Source organism: Electrophorus electricus, chromosome 25, assembly GCF_013358815.1.
Source record: "Electrophorus electricus isolate fEleEle1 chromosome 25, fEleEle1.pri, whole genome shotgun sequence".
Taxonomy (NCBI): domain Eukaryota; kingdom Metazoa; phylum Chordata; class Actinopteri; order Gymnotiformes; family Gymnotidae; genus Electrophorus; species Electrophorus electricus.
Window position 1 is genome coordinate 7,948,458 of NC_049559.1, and position 16,900 is coordinate 7,965,357.

Sequence of the window (16,900 nt, forward strand, 5' to 3'; positions counted from 1 at the left end):
AGTAACTTTGAAATAATTTGGAATAGGAAACACCTGTTTACTTTCTCAGTTTTAATTCAGTAGTCACATTACTGGTTACAGCTATGTAGGACTGACTATTAAATATTCTTCTGATTTAACAGGACATTCAGCAGGACATTCAGAGAAACCACACTGGTTTCTGAAAAGTCTTCCACCTCTTTATCATTTACTTGTGTTGAACTTAGTAACATGCAGGTACAACTTGAAATAGACATTGAAGTGTGCTGGGTCCAAAGGTTGGGCCAGTTGTATCGGGACAGGAAATGCGACTTCATTGTGTACACCTGTGATGTCTTAGAGAGTACTTGTATGTTTTGTATGGACATGTTTAAACATTGCATTTTGTTTGACCTTTTTACTTGAAAAGTACTGAATAGTAGCTAATAGAAATGAAAAGTTAAGCAGAAATGATCTAGGTCATGAGCAGTAATTATAATACAGTACACAGTGTTGTCATACAATAGATGGCTGTAATCATTCCCGGTCAGGTAATTTGAGCAGACTCAATAATCTTGCGCTTATTTTTCTGTGTCTCCACTAGCCGGTGTGGAGCATCCCAAATCCAGGACGTTTTCTGTGGACTGTTGCACATAGCCAGACCATGTCTCTTGCTTGTGTGGCAACATGACCGCACATATCTGTAAGGTGCTAATCTTCTTTCAGAGATTGTTGGCACTGGCTTTAGAATGTTCCAGCATGTTTTAATGGTCACTTCAGATGCCATTTTCATGACATCACGGTGTCATGAAAAAAAAGGAAAGAAAGAAAAGACAAAACATGTTTATTAATGTCTTCCAGAAATCCTCCATCATTATTTTACAAGTGTCGCACCAGTGGTGGCCTGAAGGACAAACCACACTGGGACTAGAAGAGTTTGGTTTACTCAGCTGAAGGTCAGTTGTCATGTCTGTTGACATAGTTTTCGTGTATTGGATCATTGGCTCAGCGCGTTAGCGCCGTTTATGCCCTCTGTGTGTGCGGCACCCTTACTCCATGACGGTGTCACTGGGCGCTTGTTTTGGGAAGAATGGTATGTCTATCATGTGAAGTTTTTGGATTGGCAAGGTTGAGTGCTCATGGTTCAAAAAGTGCATTTATTTTTGTATTCATTATATGCAAGTTGTTTTTTTGATGAAGGCAAGGTGTCTAGTTATATGTTGAAGGTGCTTGTGTGCATGAAATGTGGTTGTATATTTGGGAGTGGCGCTATAGCATATACTATAGCAAACAGGGTATGTCTGTGTAGAATGGAACTGGGGCTCCTATATTGTCATATTTCAGTGGACAGGGAGAGTACATTTTGAGGAGCAGATGAAGGGATTTGGGGCAGTGGATGAGCTTTGATCAGCACAGACGGGGATGTGGCATATCTACTGTTCGGGAGGGTTGGTGTTCATCTTACTCTGCTGATTGATTCTGCTGCTGTTTGTGTGCAGGTGTGTATTATGTGTCATCACTGACTTGCGCACTCGCTTTCTCATGCACTCTCTCTCTCTCCCCCTCCCTCTTTCCTTCTCTCTCTCTCTCTCTCTCTCTCTCTCTCTCTCTCTCTCTCTCTCTCTCTCTCTCTCTCTCTCTCCCTCTCTCCTTCGCCCCAGGTGTGTGTGACTGCCTCGGTATGGAGTGGTGCCGGCTGCAGACCGGATGACATTGCTGACCAGTTTTCATCCCACCTCATGCTGACCGCCACGTTACCGTGACAACCCCCACCATCGCTGCAGGCACCAGAAGGATTGTGTCCCTTTTTCATGCCTTAGCCTCTCCGCTTCTCTCTAGTGCGCCTGTGTCCTCTCTTGCTTGTTGGCTCTTCTCCTCTAGCCCGGGCTTTCCCTTCCCCTCTCTCCCTCTCCTCTCCTCTCCTCTCTTCCTCCTCCTCTTCCTCTCTTCCCTTCCTCTGACCTCTCCCCCTCTGTCCTCCGGCAACCCCTGCCTCATGAACTTTGAAGCTAAGATGAGCTGGCTAAGTCGCATAACTCCCAGGGGCACGGACGGACGGACCAATCGGAGTGCAGCCTCTGCCAGCCCGTGCACAGCCGACCCTGAGACGTGCTTGATGGTGTTCGAGAATCACTGGAGACAGGTGAGAACACACACACAGTCCCAGTGTGTCACTGTGTAGAGTGCTCACTGCTGAATTGCTTGCAATGGGGATGTCAGCCAGAGCAAATCAATACTCCCTCACACAGGTTTTGAACAGCTACAGATCGATTTGGGGGGGGGGGTTGCTCCAGGCCAGAGACTAGCCTATGCATTCCTGCTGGCTTCTGTTTCAGTGTATCAGTAATTCAATCCACGCTGGATTGTCGTGGTGTGGCGAGAGAGAGAGAGAGAGAGAGAGAGAGAGAGAACGAGAAGGAGAACGAGAACTGCTATGCACATGTGTGGCCCTGTCCATGGTTCTGCAATATGTTGCACTGAAACACATGCTCAGTGCCACTGGCAGGAATTGGTGATCTGCTCATATGAATGTGTGCTGAGTGCATCTCAGAAAAGCGAAACCACTAGTGAGACCCATGCTCAAAAACCCCTGTTTTTCTTTTTCCTCAGTTTGGACAGAGCACTCTCAACCATTTCACTGCGAGTTATACTGTGTATGACTATGTATGTGACAAATAAACCAAACTTGAAGTGTATCTTGTCATGTGACATTCCAGGAAATTTATGGAATGGCAGGGTGGACTGCTCAGAAAAACTGCTCAGAAAATGTTCATTTTTGTTGTTTTTTGATGATGTTTGCAAGGGATCTGTAGTTATATCGAAGGTGTGTGCATGCATGCGTCTCCCTTTTTCACTGTTTCTGCCTCACTTTCTCATACACATACACAAACACACACACAAATGCACATGCATACACATACACAAACAGGTGTCGTGGGTACTGGAGCAGAGGGACTCAGTGGCTGGCGGAGCTGATGATCTGACTGCAGTGAGGAATCACACAGATCAGATGCTGTGTCTGCTGGCAGAAGAGAAACCAGCAGGGGGCGACAGTGATACACCAGGTTTAAAAATAACCTTTCACTTCAACATGGCAGACATCTTGTTGGCCAAACTGTGTTTGTGACACATTTAAACATTATATGAAGTGTCCAGTGAGGACCTCTTAAAGAATGTCTTTGAACAAAAGTCTTCAAATTTCTCAGGTTGTTTCTCAGATAAGCATTTTCTCTGAATTTGTCTCAACTCTCAGATTATTGAAGGAACATACCCAATTCACATCCTTATTTTCGGTCCCTTTTCTCTGTAAAACAAGCGTTGTCAACATAACTAAGAGATCTGGCCCTACCTCAGTTTTTTGAGGGGGGGGGGAAACATTTTTAACTTAAAAGAAGAAGAAGAAGAATTTAAAACAGACAGCTTGCGAGGAACCTTGAACTTATCACTGAATTGTTCATGAACAGCAGGAAGCAGCAGGCTGAGCAAAGCTCCTCGGCCTTGCCTTAATGACGGTGTCTCCCTCACAGCGATGGGCCCCATCTTGGAGCTGGTGGTGTCCGAGAACGTCCTGCAGCGCTTGGTGCAGTGGCATGTGCGGCGTGGCCTGGACCCGGACAGCCAGACGGCGCTGCTCAAGCTGTTCGAGATGCTGATCGGCCGGTCGCAGCAGCCCCTGCTGCAGCACAGTGCCGTGCTGCAGCCACTGCTCGGCCTGCTGGGAGCCTGCGCCGACCCGCAGCTCGGCTGCCCGCCCAGCCTGGAGGCCAGTCTCGTCCTGCTTCTCAACCAGGTCAGGCTGTGTGGGCGGCGCCTCAGGCTGTCATCATCGTTAAAAGTAGTAATAGGACACAATGTTTTGCAAAGCTTTTTTTGTTTGCTTGTTTTTTTGGGAGGGGGGGGGCACGGGGTGCTTTTACAGAGATGAATATGGTTAACTCTAATTTCTGGCTTCTGTCCTGAGATAGGACCTTCTTTTAAAGTATCGTTCCTCCTTTGTTGGATCAAAATGTATGTGACTGTTCGTGGCTCTGTTCTTCACATGTGGGTGCGTCTTTAGGTGTGTGTGTGCATGTCGAGACAGCCTGCCGTGCTGGAGCTGCTGTTCAGATGCGGGGCGGTGCAGCAGGGCCCCACTAACCTGCTCATCTTCTCTCTGCTGGTGCCCTTCATCCACCGAGACGGAGGTCTGGGCCAGCAAGCCCGGGACGCCCTGCTCCTCGTCATGGCCACGTCCGCCAGCAACCATGCCGTAGCCCGATACATCACCGAGAACTCCTACTTCTGCCCAGTAAGAGTGCAGTGCGCGTGCGCGTGTTTGTGTGTGTGTGTGAGAGAGAGAGAGAGTGAAAGGGAAGTTTTAGGGTGGTGGTAGTAGTGATAGTCGTAATATTACATTGACCTCTATTTCTTGGTGAAATGGCCTGACTGCTGGTGTATGTGGCCCTGGCATGTGTGGTTGATGTCAAAAGTGGTGGCCATCTGTCACTGGCCTGATAAAACAGCACTGCACTGGTGGGAGTCACTTTGATCTCAGCTGCACGAAAAAGCTATTCAGGTAATAAAAGATATCCAACACAGCAGTTCCGCTCAGCTGCAGCTTTGAAACCACCTGCTGCACAGACTAGCCTACACAGCACAACATAAACACATAATACAGAGCCACCGATGACCAACAATCGATATACACTGAGAAACCTAAACTTGGCAAGCAATGGGAACAGATGACATGCTAATAATGAACAATGCACGTGAGCTTTTATTTAACCTACTTAATAGGAACAGCTAGAGGTGTCTTCTTGGACATCTGTGTATTACAGCACTGCCCTTCCTTTATGTTGCCTGTGGCCTCTGTTTCTCAGTCTTGCTTTTTCTTGGTTCTAATTCATTGTTCTTTTTTTTTTTTTTTTTAGCTTGCTGACATGTTTTATTTGTTCCACATTATTGTGCTATAAAAGTAACTTACTAAAAATTTGAATTAGGTTTTTTATTACCACTTTTGTATTCTTGTAAGAGCCAGATTAGACAAGGTGAAATGCAGCTTCAGTCACTTTATAAATTGCTGATAGAAAAGTTTATATTTGTGAAATGGACATATGTCAAACGCTGCTGTGTGAACTGGACATGATTTACATTTACAGCATTTAACAAACACTCTTATCCAGAACGACTTACAAAAGAGCTTTGTCATTTACTCCTGGAATACATTCTAACCAGTAGAGTAGGTTGGAGTCCAAGATAGCAATGAAATAGAATACTGATAAAAATACAGGGATCGATGCTGATGCCTAGAAGTGCATCTTCTCTAAGCTCGTCCACATGCCCGTCCCAAGGTACTGGCGACAGGCCTGAGCGCCCTGTACTCCTCTCTGCCACGGAAGATCGAGGTGCATGGTGATGACTGGCACGCCCTGCGCAGGGAGGACTGGATGGGTGTGTCTTCTCTGGTGGTGTTCATGAACAGCCTGGAGTTCTGCAATGCGGTGGTGCAGGTGGCCCACCCGCTGGTGCGCTGCCAGCTCCTCGACTACCTCCACAATGGCTTCCTGGTACCTGTCGTGGGTCCCGCCCTGCACAAGGTGAGCCAATCGGATGCCTTTTAGTACTGGACGTCCAGCTATGTATAAGGATGAATGCATTAGAACATGTAAAAGATTTACAATGTATAAGAACATACTGTTGTATGTTGCATTGTGCTTTTTAATTATTCTACATCATGGATAAGCAGTGCTCCTGATGGGCTGCGGTTATTGTAATAGCACCAGTGACATGCCATTACAATAGAATGCAATATTAACTGTCATAGACTCCTGTTCTCTCTTAATCACTCTGTGTCCTGCACCATTTCCGTGCTTCACTCCGATCGACACCCTACCTCCACCCCTCCACTCGCTTCCTTCCTGTCTCTGCAGTCGTCTGTGGATGAGATGATCGCAAGCACTGCCTACCTGGACCTGTTCCTGCGCAGTGTTACAGAGAAGTCCCTCGTCAAGACCTTCCTCCGCTTCATCCTGTTGCATCGCCACGACAATGACACGATCCTCCACACGCTGCTCACACGCATCAGCAGCAACTCTCGGGTCAGTCTGAGGGTAAAACCCCCGTCCCCCCTGTTTCCTGTTGAATCAGTCTGAGGGGAATGTCCATTCTCCTTACCCCCTTTGCCTGCGGGTCAGTCCGTTTGAATGGCCATGCCCCATGCCCCTCATGCTTTTACGGGGTTTCCGTAGCTGTTAGATGCTGTAGGACCTGTTCCTCATATACCTGTTTTTGTTTAGCCTTGGAGATGAGGCAGTGGTTTCATGTAGCTCTGACGGGTGACTGTGCCTAGTAACTCTCTTCGCTTGTATCGCTCTGTAGCTGTGCATGGTCTCGCTCAGTCTCTTCAAGACTCTGCTCTCCTTCAACTGTGAAGACCTCATGCTCCAGCTCGTCCTCAGGTGTGCGTCTGTGCCAGTCATTTGCTTTTTTTTTTTTTTTTTTTTTTTGGTTCTGGAAGTGCTCCGTGATGTGGCGTGTGCCTTTAAAGTTGCCGCTTCCTTGCAGGTATCTGCTGCCCTGTACGCATGTGATGCTGAGTCAGCGGCGTGCAGTAAGAGAGACGGACCTCTACGGTAAATCGGCTGACAAGTTCCTGTCTCTCATCCCCGAGTGCTGCCGAACCACCACAGCGGCCACTAGTGACAGGGAGGAGGAACCTGCCTTCTGGGGCAAGGGTGTGTACGTTACTACATACGAGCTCATGGAAGGCCAGCCCAGGAGTATTTTCTATAATGTATCAGGTCTCTCTTACGGTTGTGTATGAATGTGTTGTGCAACTGTTCATTTTGCTTTGGTGAAATCATTATTGGATGATCTATCTGTCCTCTTTTCTCCATAGTGCTGGGCAGCCCAAATTCTGAGTCTCCGGTTCATGCCAAGCCCAGCACCCCGTCCCGCTTGGCGCTGTTCATTCGCCAGCAGAGCACCGGGGTCACGGGCCCCCTGTCCTCTGCCCCTGGCCCCGAGAGCGCTCCCTCCTCCCCCCGCAACAGTGCTCCCCTGCCCCCCAGCAGCCCCATGCACCAGCCGCCAGACCCTTCAGAAGTCGAATCTGGCTACCTGGAGTACCTTCGGGACGCCCGTCGGGGCATCGAGCTCTGCTCCTGGGCCTGTCGGGACTGGTCAGCCCCTTACGATGGTGACAATCCGTCCCCGAGCTCGGTACCTCCTCCACCACCGCCGCCCACGTCAACCCCGTCTCTCAGCATGGTGCCCGAGCACTTCTCCTCACAGCGCAGTGTACTTGCAGACCCCGCCCAGCAGAGGGCAGCAGCGGTGGCAGCGGCGCGGGCCGAGTGGAGCAGCTCGGACCGCAACAGTGGCGAGTGGGACATCACCATCAGCAAGAACTGCATCAGTCTCACGCCCCGCAGCAAGAAACGCAGTCTGCTGCCCAGCTCCGTCCCTCTGCAGCCTTCGTCATCGTCCTCGTCGTCGTCAGTCACCGAGGTCCCTTTGGGGACAGCCGAACCTACAGGTCCACTCCACCATGCAGTCCCCCATCAAGCACTCTATAATGGCACTGGACAGGCGAACGAGTGCGTGGACACGCCAGATGGTGGGATGGAGGTGAAGAAGGTGAAGAGAGATGCAGACGTCAGCGGAGAACCGGGGCCGAATGGTGGGGTGGGTATGATGGGTTCTACTGAGTCCAGTCTTGCCTTAGAGGGAGGATACGGCGACTTCCATGTTAGCTCTGCAAAGAAACCAGCTCCATCTCAGGTGAAATCCAATCTGCTTCCACAAGCACAGACATGCTCACCCAGCCTCCAGCCCTCCAGCCAGACGTTGAACTGCAGGTCCCTCCCAGCCCCGAAACCCAGCGACGCGTCTGTGGCAGCGGGCGGCAGCCAGGCTCTGGAGTCAGTCGAGAGCCTGATCGAGGAGCTGTTGGAGCAGGCACCATCCGAGCCCGACCGGTCCGAGCTAGGAGACTCCAACGGCCACGGCATCAGCATCGAGGCTTTCCACCAGGAGCTCAGAGAGCTTGAGGAGCGCGTGAGGGGGAGGAGGGCTCACTCGCACAGTGCCGAGGAGCTCGGCCAGGATTCTGTGCCCACCTCCCCTGGCCCACACCGGATGGATGAGGAGTGTCCTCCGCCGGAGAGTGAACAGGGAGCAGGAGAGCCCAAGTCTGATGGCTCTGCAGGGACGTTCAGCCCGGCGCGCCCCCCGGCACAGCCTCTCACACAGCCCTACATAGGTAAGGGCTCTGGGCATGCAGTGCTTGGGGAAAAAAATTCCAGGAGAGGCCGCCATCGAGAACATAACCCTTCTGCTCGTGGTGCTGTGTCTGCAGGTCCTTTCATGACGGTGCTCTTTTCAAAGCTGGAGAGCATGTTGCAGAATTCGCTCTACGTGAACATCCTGCTGACGGGCATCGTGTTCCAGCTGTCCTGCTACCCTCAGCCTCTTCTGCGCTCCTTCCTCCTCAACACGAACATGGTGTTCCAGCCTAGCGTCAAGTCTCTCATACAGGTAAAGGTTGCACAAGAGAGCAGAGCTGCTTTAGTCAGCCGCACAGCACAGCTGCTGGACAGAGCTAAAACCAACCGCCTGACGCCATAACCCCTCAGAGCCAAAAATGTGACAGACTTTACAGGTTATTGTGGATAAATCAAGTATGTCAGGGTTTGTAGCTGGTTGGCATGAGTTTACCTAACTACAACAAAAACTTGATATTATTATTATTATTATTATTATTTATTATTATTATTATTATTATTATTATTAATTATTTAAACATGAGATGGATCATGACTAAACATGGCCATAGCCATAGAGACTAAACAGTCCACTGTTTGTTGAATAACACCTAAACATGTTTCATGCACCCATGGTGCTTTTGGAAATCGATATCGGATCATTTTAAATGCCTGTACTGTGCTTGTGAAATTCTCACCTTGCTTCATACGCTGTGTAGCTTTACCCAGTGAATCTGCAGCCTCACTCACTTCAGGTCTAGTTTAGTGATTAGAGATGTGTCATTTTTTGTTTTTTGTTTCCCTCTAGTGGATGCTGCATTTATTTTTCATCTATTTTCAAAGTCACTTGTTTTCTTTTTTTCCTAATCTATGTATAATTTTGACGGGAATCCTTTTTGAGCATTTGTGTGTTTGCATTACAAACAACACTGCTGTATTTTGTAAAACAGTGCAGTCAGAACTGCTGTTTATCAGCCTGATGTTTAAGTCTGTACTCTGCACTCCGTTTTTACTCCTGTAGTCTGATGTCAGTAATTACCATCTTCTCCTTGCTTTTCCTCAGGTGCTTGGCTCTGTGAAGAACCGTATTGAGGCGTTTGCTGCGATGCACGAGGACTTTCCTACCATGCTGAGGAAGGCTCGCCGCTTCCTGGTGGCTCGAGGCAAACTCGACTGGACAGACCCTCCTGTGGGGGTGCCGCCTCTCCGCCGGTCAGACTCTCTGGGTTAGTGAGAGAGGAGAACGTGTGTGTGTGTGTGTGTGTGTGTGTGGTCATGCTTGGTTGGTTCATTCGTTTAGTCACGGTGCTCCAGATAATGAAGACATAGAAATGCTGACTAATAAGCTTAAATCATGTCCATCCAGAGACCAAGTTATCGGTCTTCTGCTTGCTCCGTGATGCATGCGCCCCCACGGAACCGGACTCTGATTTGATACCTTAGCGCTGCTTTTCTCCTCTTGTATCAGTGAAGAGTCGGAAGCCGTCTCTGGGCGACCTGATCCTGAGGCACACCAGCAGCCCGACACGGGCACGGCACGCCGCCCAGGCCGCCCTGGCTCACGTGAGAGACGGCGGCCAGTCCCTGCACAGCGCCTTGTTCCGGGGCGCGGTGGCGGCCAGCGGGGCATCCAGCCTGGAGAAGCAGGCGGAGGCGCTGCGCGTGAAGAACACCGTGTACTGCGCCGTCATCTTCTCCGAGTTCCTCAAAGAGCTGGCGGCTCTGGCGCAGGAGCACGCCGTGGCCATGCCCTTCCCACCTAGCCAGGGCACGGAGGAGTGAGGGGGTGGAGTGGAGGCGCACAGGACCAGCTGTGCCCGGTCGCCCCGCTGTGTCATGCACGCAGGATGCCCGTCATGTGACTAACATCCATTGATTTTCTTTTCTTTTCTTTTCTTTGTTTTTCTCCCCCTTCATAGGAATCTATGATTTGTTTGTGGACTTTATTTGAGGATAAAGGAAGTACGTGTCTGAGGGGAGATTGGTGTGATCTCCATGTTTATAATGGCTTTTTTACTGTACATTTTAGTGTACATGATATGTAAAGGGATTATTGGTAAAGCTTTAGAAAGTTGCATATAAATCTTGTATATAATCTATATAAAATAAATGTGTATATTGTTTTTACTCTGCACACTCAGAGGAACCTGTATCCTTTAACATGGAGGTTCAGCTGTACACAAGCACTCCCTAAAGGAAAGGTTCGGTGTTCTTTAACTACATATTGATTTTTTACATGAGAGGTAAAATGCTGTGTACCCCAGGCCCCTCAGCCCACAGCCTGAGTGTGCGATTGGTTGGTTGGTTGGGTTTGTTTTTTTGGTCTGGTTTTGTTTTTGTTTTTTTGTTATCCTGTGCAATCAAAGTCTCACAAAGATCACAGGTTTATTATACAATTGTGTATATTTATATGGGGAAATTATTTTCATAATTTCACAATACTCTCATCCTTTTTGTGAGCCTCAAGCCTTAAGAGCTTTAATAGGAGCTTGATCTTTAAACTTAAATAAAATAAAAAATAAAAACTACGGGTCACAGAGTCAAGGTGTCTGGGGTAAATGGCCACATGTCAGAATGTGAAAAATCAGTATTTAGTTTGTGATGCAGCCCCTTTCCTTTAAGTATCAATAAATTTTAGAATTGCCCAAGTAGAAATAATTTTTAAATCAAGGTGGGTGTGAGCTAGTTTGAATGCCATGCACAGTTTTAGTGAAATGTCCATTTTTACCCCTTTTGCATAGGAAAATCTGTTCCACCATTAGTGAGGAGAAACGGCCTGTTAGCTATTGTCAGTAGCCCCCTCATTGCAACTTTGATGTGGCGTGTGTGCGTGTGCGTGCTGCCACAGTGAGAGTTTACATAAGTGTAGATTTCTAGTCTTATTAATTGAGTGCACATGCAGCCCGGTAAAAATGCATAGTATATGATAGGAATGTTGATCTCACTGTCTGTTCTGTACAGCTCGGGAGGCGTAGTGTGCAGTGTGATCTGGTTTAGGGTCTGTCCAGACCACTGCAGATCTGTGTGCCAATTGTGACCTTCTAGGATAAGAAGTTGGGGGGTGAAGCTAAAGGCAGGATTGGCCAATCCGTGTCAGAAATCTTAAGACCACGCATCTGTTTCTAGACACATGACCTTAGAGGCCAATGCCATAGACAATACCAGAGGAGGAGGGATGAAGGAGTGGGTCAAGGTTTGCCCCTCTTCCCTAACAGCATACCACATCCACACAAGCCACATTATTGATTTGCACCCTCCAAATATTTTGTTCCTCAGTGAGTTTGAAGAAATGCCAACAAGAGAATGCCTTGAAAATGAGCCGCTCCATAGGGCAGGAGCACTCCACGTGTGTGCTGGAAATGCAATGGTACTTCACAGGTCCTCCATCTCAGTCCCCTGAGCGAGTGCTCGGGGCTAGTTCTCTTTGCTGCTGGTAGGTTTTGTGGCCAGCGCAGCCAGATTTTGGGACGATCCCAGCCTCTGTAGGGGACGTGTCAAGTTCATAGAAACAGAAGCCATCTCAGTGTTGCAAGAGGCAGTATGTGAAGCATTGCGTGTGAGATCACCGTGTGCTTAAATACAGGGAGGAGAAAACGCTGTCACCACACAGTGGTTTGGCTGAATTAGAATTTCTTTTTGTTGTTTATTGCCAAGACACTTTTGACACTTTAGTATTCATTGAAGAAGGACTGCATATGTGAGAGTATGTGTGTTTCATCTATCATTTATTTTTTTTGTTAATTGTTATTGTTTGGTACATTTTTTTTTTTTCTTACATAGCCATAGAGACAATACGTCACACACCTCACTTACCTTCTTATTTCTGTAAGCTAGTTGGCGTGTGCATTATTCTGTAAACCAAATCACATGACCATGTAATTGAGCCTGTGAATGAAGAGATGACAATTCTGCTTTAAGCAGACATTTTCCTTGGAAATTGAATCATATTTCCTTTATATCGATAGATAAAAATAATCACAGGGGATGAAAGGGAAAAAGTAATAATGTAATTCCTAACTAAGCGTAAAGGCTGTTGTTTTGTTAGCGCCTCTTAACGATCCATGAGCCATCCATCAGCCTGTTCTCAGCAGACTGGCTGTATTCTCATTCGCTCTGGTCAGAGCTGCTTGCTTGGCCTGCAGCTCATCTGCGTGTTGGTGTGCAGTGCACTGTTCGTCACTTTTATTTGCAGTTTTTCTCCATCCTTTCACTTGTATGCTTAAAGCACCATAACGTCAGGTTTCGCATTTGTAACATAACCATGTTAAAACATAACCATGTTAAAATACGTAGTACAAAAAAGGCTCAACTTGAACCACCATGAGGTTTTAGCCATGTTTCTTTGGCCATATAACTGGAATGTGTATTGTACTGTCTTATAAATGGCTTTAAAGATGTTCACAGTAGGACTGCAGGCTCACAGTCTGGTCTCCCATTGAAGACAGGAGCTAAATGCTTTGTGGTTTTAATCTTGTCAGAGTGATGTTATTCCACTAGTTGTGGTTTAATTGTATTGTGAAAGGAGACTTTACTGATGAGCTGGTGTGGGAACAACAGCAGGAGAGCCACTGCTAACTTTAAGCAGTTTACAGGCCAGAGATGATGTGATGTTTTACTGGCTTATGGCTGTAGGAGAGTGCTGTGTGCTATTCAAAAACTGACATTTTATTTTTGATTCATGAAGCTTTGAATGAATGAATGAATTTTAGCAAATGCATTTGTTTACAGTGGGACATTGGGAAATTTGTGTGTGTGTGTGTGTGTGTGTGTGTGCGCACGTGTGCAAATCCGTAAGTATAACATTCTCATGTTCTGAATTTTTTTTGTTCTTGATTTATTACTCATTGGCTTCTTTTCTTGAGTGAAGTTGATGATGATGATGATGTGTTTGTGGCTCATTTATCTATGCAAATCTGCTCCTGTCCTGCATCTGAGGCTGCAACGGTTCAGCATTTGTGAACACACTATCATTTCAATGTGCTATGGAGAAGTTCACCACCCTTCTCTTCGATAATCCACAAGACTGTATGGAAACACATGCAAAGTTATGAATGTTGCCAGAAATATTTTTCTATAATTAAAATATTGAGGAGTACAGCTGATCTGAATGAAGGGGGAATCAACGGTTAAATTTGGGGTAGAACCTGTGAAACACTAAAAGGGAATGGTTTTTATTAATTTATAAATGCTTTACCTAGCAATACCTATGATGTCTTGGTCTTTATTTAAGCATATTGTACTTGCCACTTTTGCCTGCTTTTCGTGTGTTTATATGGGGACACATTTCTGTGCTTTGATGTGTGAAAGTCTCCTTTACCACGTGAAATACTGACAAACCAGATATTAGTGTGGTGTCGTGTACCATGATTCTGTGGAATACAGCACACTTTATTCAAGTTTATGCAATGAACACAGCCCCTTCCCCATCTCCCATCCTGTTTGTTAATGGTAATGCTCCTCTGTGTTTTAAATTCCCTTCTAATAGGCCCTTCGCTTTTGTTTTATTTTTTCATCCGTCACCCCCCCTCCACACCAACCTCTTTACTCCCACTCAGCTGTCCTCGTCTGGTAGCAGTAGGTCCTCCTCTGAGTAGTCGTGTTCCTGTCTGTACCATGAGGAGCTCTGGGCTTGTTCCTGCCGCTGTTCCTCCACCCCGCTGGGCAGGTGCGTGGCTGAGCTTGGCAGAGGCAGGGCAGAGGGGTGAGACAGGAAGAATGGTGCCGGAGAGAGGAGGTATAAAAATGTACAGGGGTATCGCACTTGAAGGGCCACCCCACCAAACAGTACTCTAATCCTGCATTGGCCCTTTTTCTCTAACGGTCTTTGCAATATCCTATAGTCTATGCAGCTTTTTCTTGGAATGGATGACTGGAAAGGGAATTAGCACTACTGAATTTACTTCTGCTGTTCTCTTTCGCTCTGTGTGCATATGACTCCAGACCGGCGCATGGTTTCCAGGCACCAATCAGAATGGCCTGATTTTATATGCATTCTGCAGTACTGCAGGAGGGGGGCAGTCCCGGACTGCTTTTTGGGGTAAAAAAAGCCAGTGGGCAATACAGAAGCAGAACACTAAGAGAGCAAGGATCGTGTGCTTAAAAGCCTGATTGGGACTTGTGCTCTGCCCACCCCGTGAACTCTGCATTTATTAACATAAATCAGAAGATTAAAAAGATGGCGAAGGTAACATCTACTAGTGGGTGTAGAATCCATAGAGACAACGGAAGCAACGCCCACATGTGCTTTGTTGCTTTCTGTATCGAAAAGCACAAATCCTTAGCTTACTGAGAGAGGGAAAGGAGAAGGCTAGTCACCGACCACTGAAACACTGGCAGCTGAATAAAGGAAGAAAAAGACTAAAGGGTTATTGTCTATAGCTACAGCATCTACAGTTTGGTACAGTCATGACACTTAAAAAGAAGCATCTACTGTGGTACTGTTTGAATCTCCCCACTGCTTACCAAACAGAGCAAGTTCATGGCTCCTGGCGCAGACGCATCTCCTTCCACCAGGTTGCTGTACTCTGCCGATCTGTAGTTGGCCCAGCAGGCCTGGGGGTGTGGGTAGTTACCTTCACAACCACTGTGCACTTCGCCCAGGCCAGAGGGAGAGACGGAGAGCCTCAGACAAGTAAAGGCCAACGGTGTGTTGGGCCCCAGGCGCTGCTCTGCACACCCTTCCCCTCCCAGCAGTTGCAGCCTACTGGTGGAGGAGCAGGAGACCTCACTGAGCAGGTAGAGCCTCGGCACGGAGTTGAGCCATGGCAGACTGCGCCTCAGAGACAGCATCTTCCTCGGGGCCATGGGAAATGCCTGAGACTCCTAGACGTCCATCACCTGGAGGAAGCATGGGTGAAGGGTGTTATTAGTGCTTCATAGGAAGCAAGCACTACTTTTAATTTGTAGCTTGTTATAGTGTGATGGTGATGGGGAATTTGTTTTTTTAATGGGTTATATTTTTTTTCTCTGCTTTAGCACACCTGTTACATGGGCCTTCATTAGCTGAAGCAGGTACATTAGAGCAGAATATGATGAGCCTCAGAAGGAAAGAAATTGCGTAAATAGCTGGTTAGAGTGGCTTTTCACCTGTACCCGTGTGCACCCGACCCCATCAAGAAACTTCATGTAGGAAGTCACAGTGGACTGGCTCCTCCCTCTGCAGGCCATCGCTTGCATCAGAGGCCATGGATGGGTCACTGGGGTCATCTATGAGGTCAAGGAGGGGCCATAAGGGGAAAAGACTGCGGACCTTTCACATCCGCAGGGAATGCTCCACTCGTTTGTCTAACTCACACAGCGGGTAGAACAGATGTGCATCCTGAAGGTTGGATACAGCAGTCAATCTGGGGCCAAATAGCTTGGAGAACACCTGGAGGGAGGGAGAGAGAGAGAGGAATCTGGTCGTTTACACTTCTTTGGAGAAATGGAACATACTCTTGGTCTCCTGGACATACGATTTGCAAATGTGGGGAGTGAGTGCATGTGCCTACAATGACTGAGAATGCATTCATGCTGTCTGAGACTCACCTTGCTCCTTACACACTGCCAGATCTTGTCAGCAGTTTCCATTTTTAAGATGTTTGGGCTAACAGCTCCTGTACTCAACAAGCAAGAAAAGTCTGATATTTGTTCTGAGTGAAATGTGCAGAGAGGAAAAGTGGTTTTCCACTCTGTGGAAAATAGAATCACTGATGCAAAAATCCCTGTCATAGAGACCATCCCATACTGTTCTGGTCTATAGAATTTAAGCACATCTTCATGAAAGAAAACCAACTCTGAACAGCTAAAAATCATTTTTTTTTAAATCATAAAATTGTTAATATGGGCAGTTAAATCAGATTTCTTTTCTTGTAATTTTCTTTGACACTACCATTTACAAATAGGCCATACCACTTAGATGGGCCCAAATACTTTAAGTACCAGTCTATATATATTTTGTGTATAAATTAGAAGAATATTAGAGGTGACTGCAGCGTACTGTAGTAAGAGATTTCAAAACTGTGTTGACGAACACAAAGTTTCCAGAAAAACAGGATGTTTCAGAGGTCCTGTGCAAAAAAAAAAAAAAAAAAGGCTTCAGGATTTGTGGGAGAATGAACCATTTTATATTATTACATATGTGTTTCTCTCAATATACATTTTTGCACTGACCTCTTAAGAATGTTCTGTTCACTTTATTTATTTATTTATATGTTCTCAAATGCTATTTAAAGGTTAGTGGTAGGTCATCGATTACAACCACAAGTTCTAAAACTAGGCCAGTAAACTGGAGCTGGCTTGCTGGCTTTGCAGTCGCCTAGCAACAAAGATGAACTACCGCTGTACTACTGTGGAAAAGAGAAGGGGTTAGAGAGCTGCAGTGTAACAGGTGTTTGATGCCCAGGTGCTGCAAGCACAGGTAAGACTCTCCATTTATCATCACTTTCACTTAAACTAATGGTGTTCAGTGTGACGGTGCACACTATTGTACATGCCTGAAGAAGTACTGGTATATTTAGCTGGCTGTGAAAGTTAACTTAAAAGGTTTTTAACTTAAAAGGTTCTTAGTACTGAGCATGAAGGGGCAGAATCATCTATACTGTGCTTCAGTGTGCACTGATGATGCTGCAGCAAAATTACTAGAGTGGATGTGAAGTGCACTGTATCGTTAACAGAGGTTAAGCCTATAAACTATTAATACAGGTGTAGAAATTCATTAA

General features: G+C 46.8%; 1 protein-coding gene across 2 annotated transcripts; it reads left to right on the forward strand.

The window, feature by feature from the left end:
* The first annotated feature begins 1,674 nt into the window (after nucleotides 1-1,674).
* Nucleotides 1,675-13,404, forward strand: fam160a2 (family with sequence similarity 160 member A2). 2 transcript variants are annotated; one of them, XM_035522850.1, is made up of 12 exons: nucleotides 1,675-2,101; nucleotides 2,888-3,023; nucleotides 3,486-3,748; nucleotides 4,016-4,246; nucleotides 5,289-5,534; nucleotides 5,868-6,035; nucleotides 6,316-6,395; nucleotides 6,502-6,671; nucleotides 6,836-8,200; nucleotides 8,297-8,475; nucleotides 9,265-9,427; nucleotides 9,670-13,404. In XM_035522850.1, the coding sequence occupies exons 1-12, from the start codon at nucleotides 1,955-1,957 to the stop codon at nucleotides 9,981-9,983; spliced, it is 3,462 nt and encodes a 1,153-aa protein (XP_035378743.1). In that variant the 5' UTR covers nucleotides 1,675-1,954; the 3' UTR covers nucleotides 9,984-13,404. The 2 variants fall into 2 exon arrangements, with proteins under 2 accessions (XP_035378743.1, XP_035378742.1); XM_035522849.1 differs by having other exon boundaries at nucleotides 1,868-2,101; nucleotides 9,265-9,413.
* The last annotated feature ends 3,496 nt before the right edge of the window (nucleotides 13,405-16,900 follow it).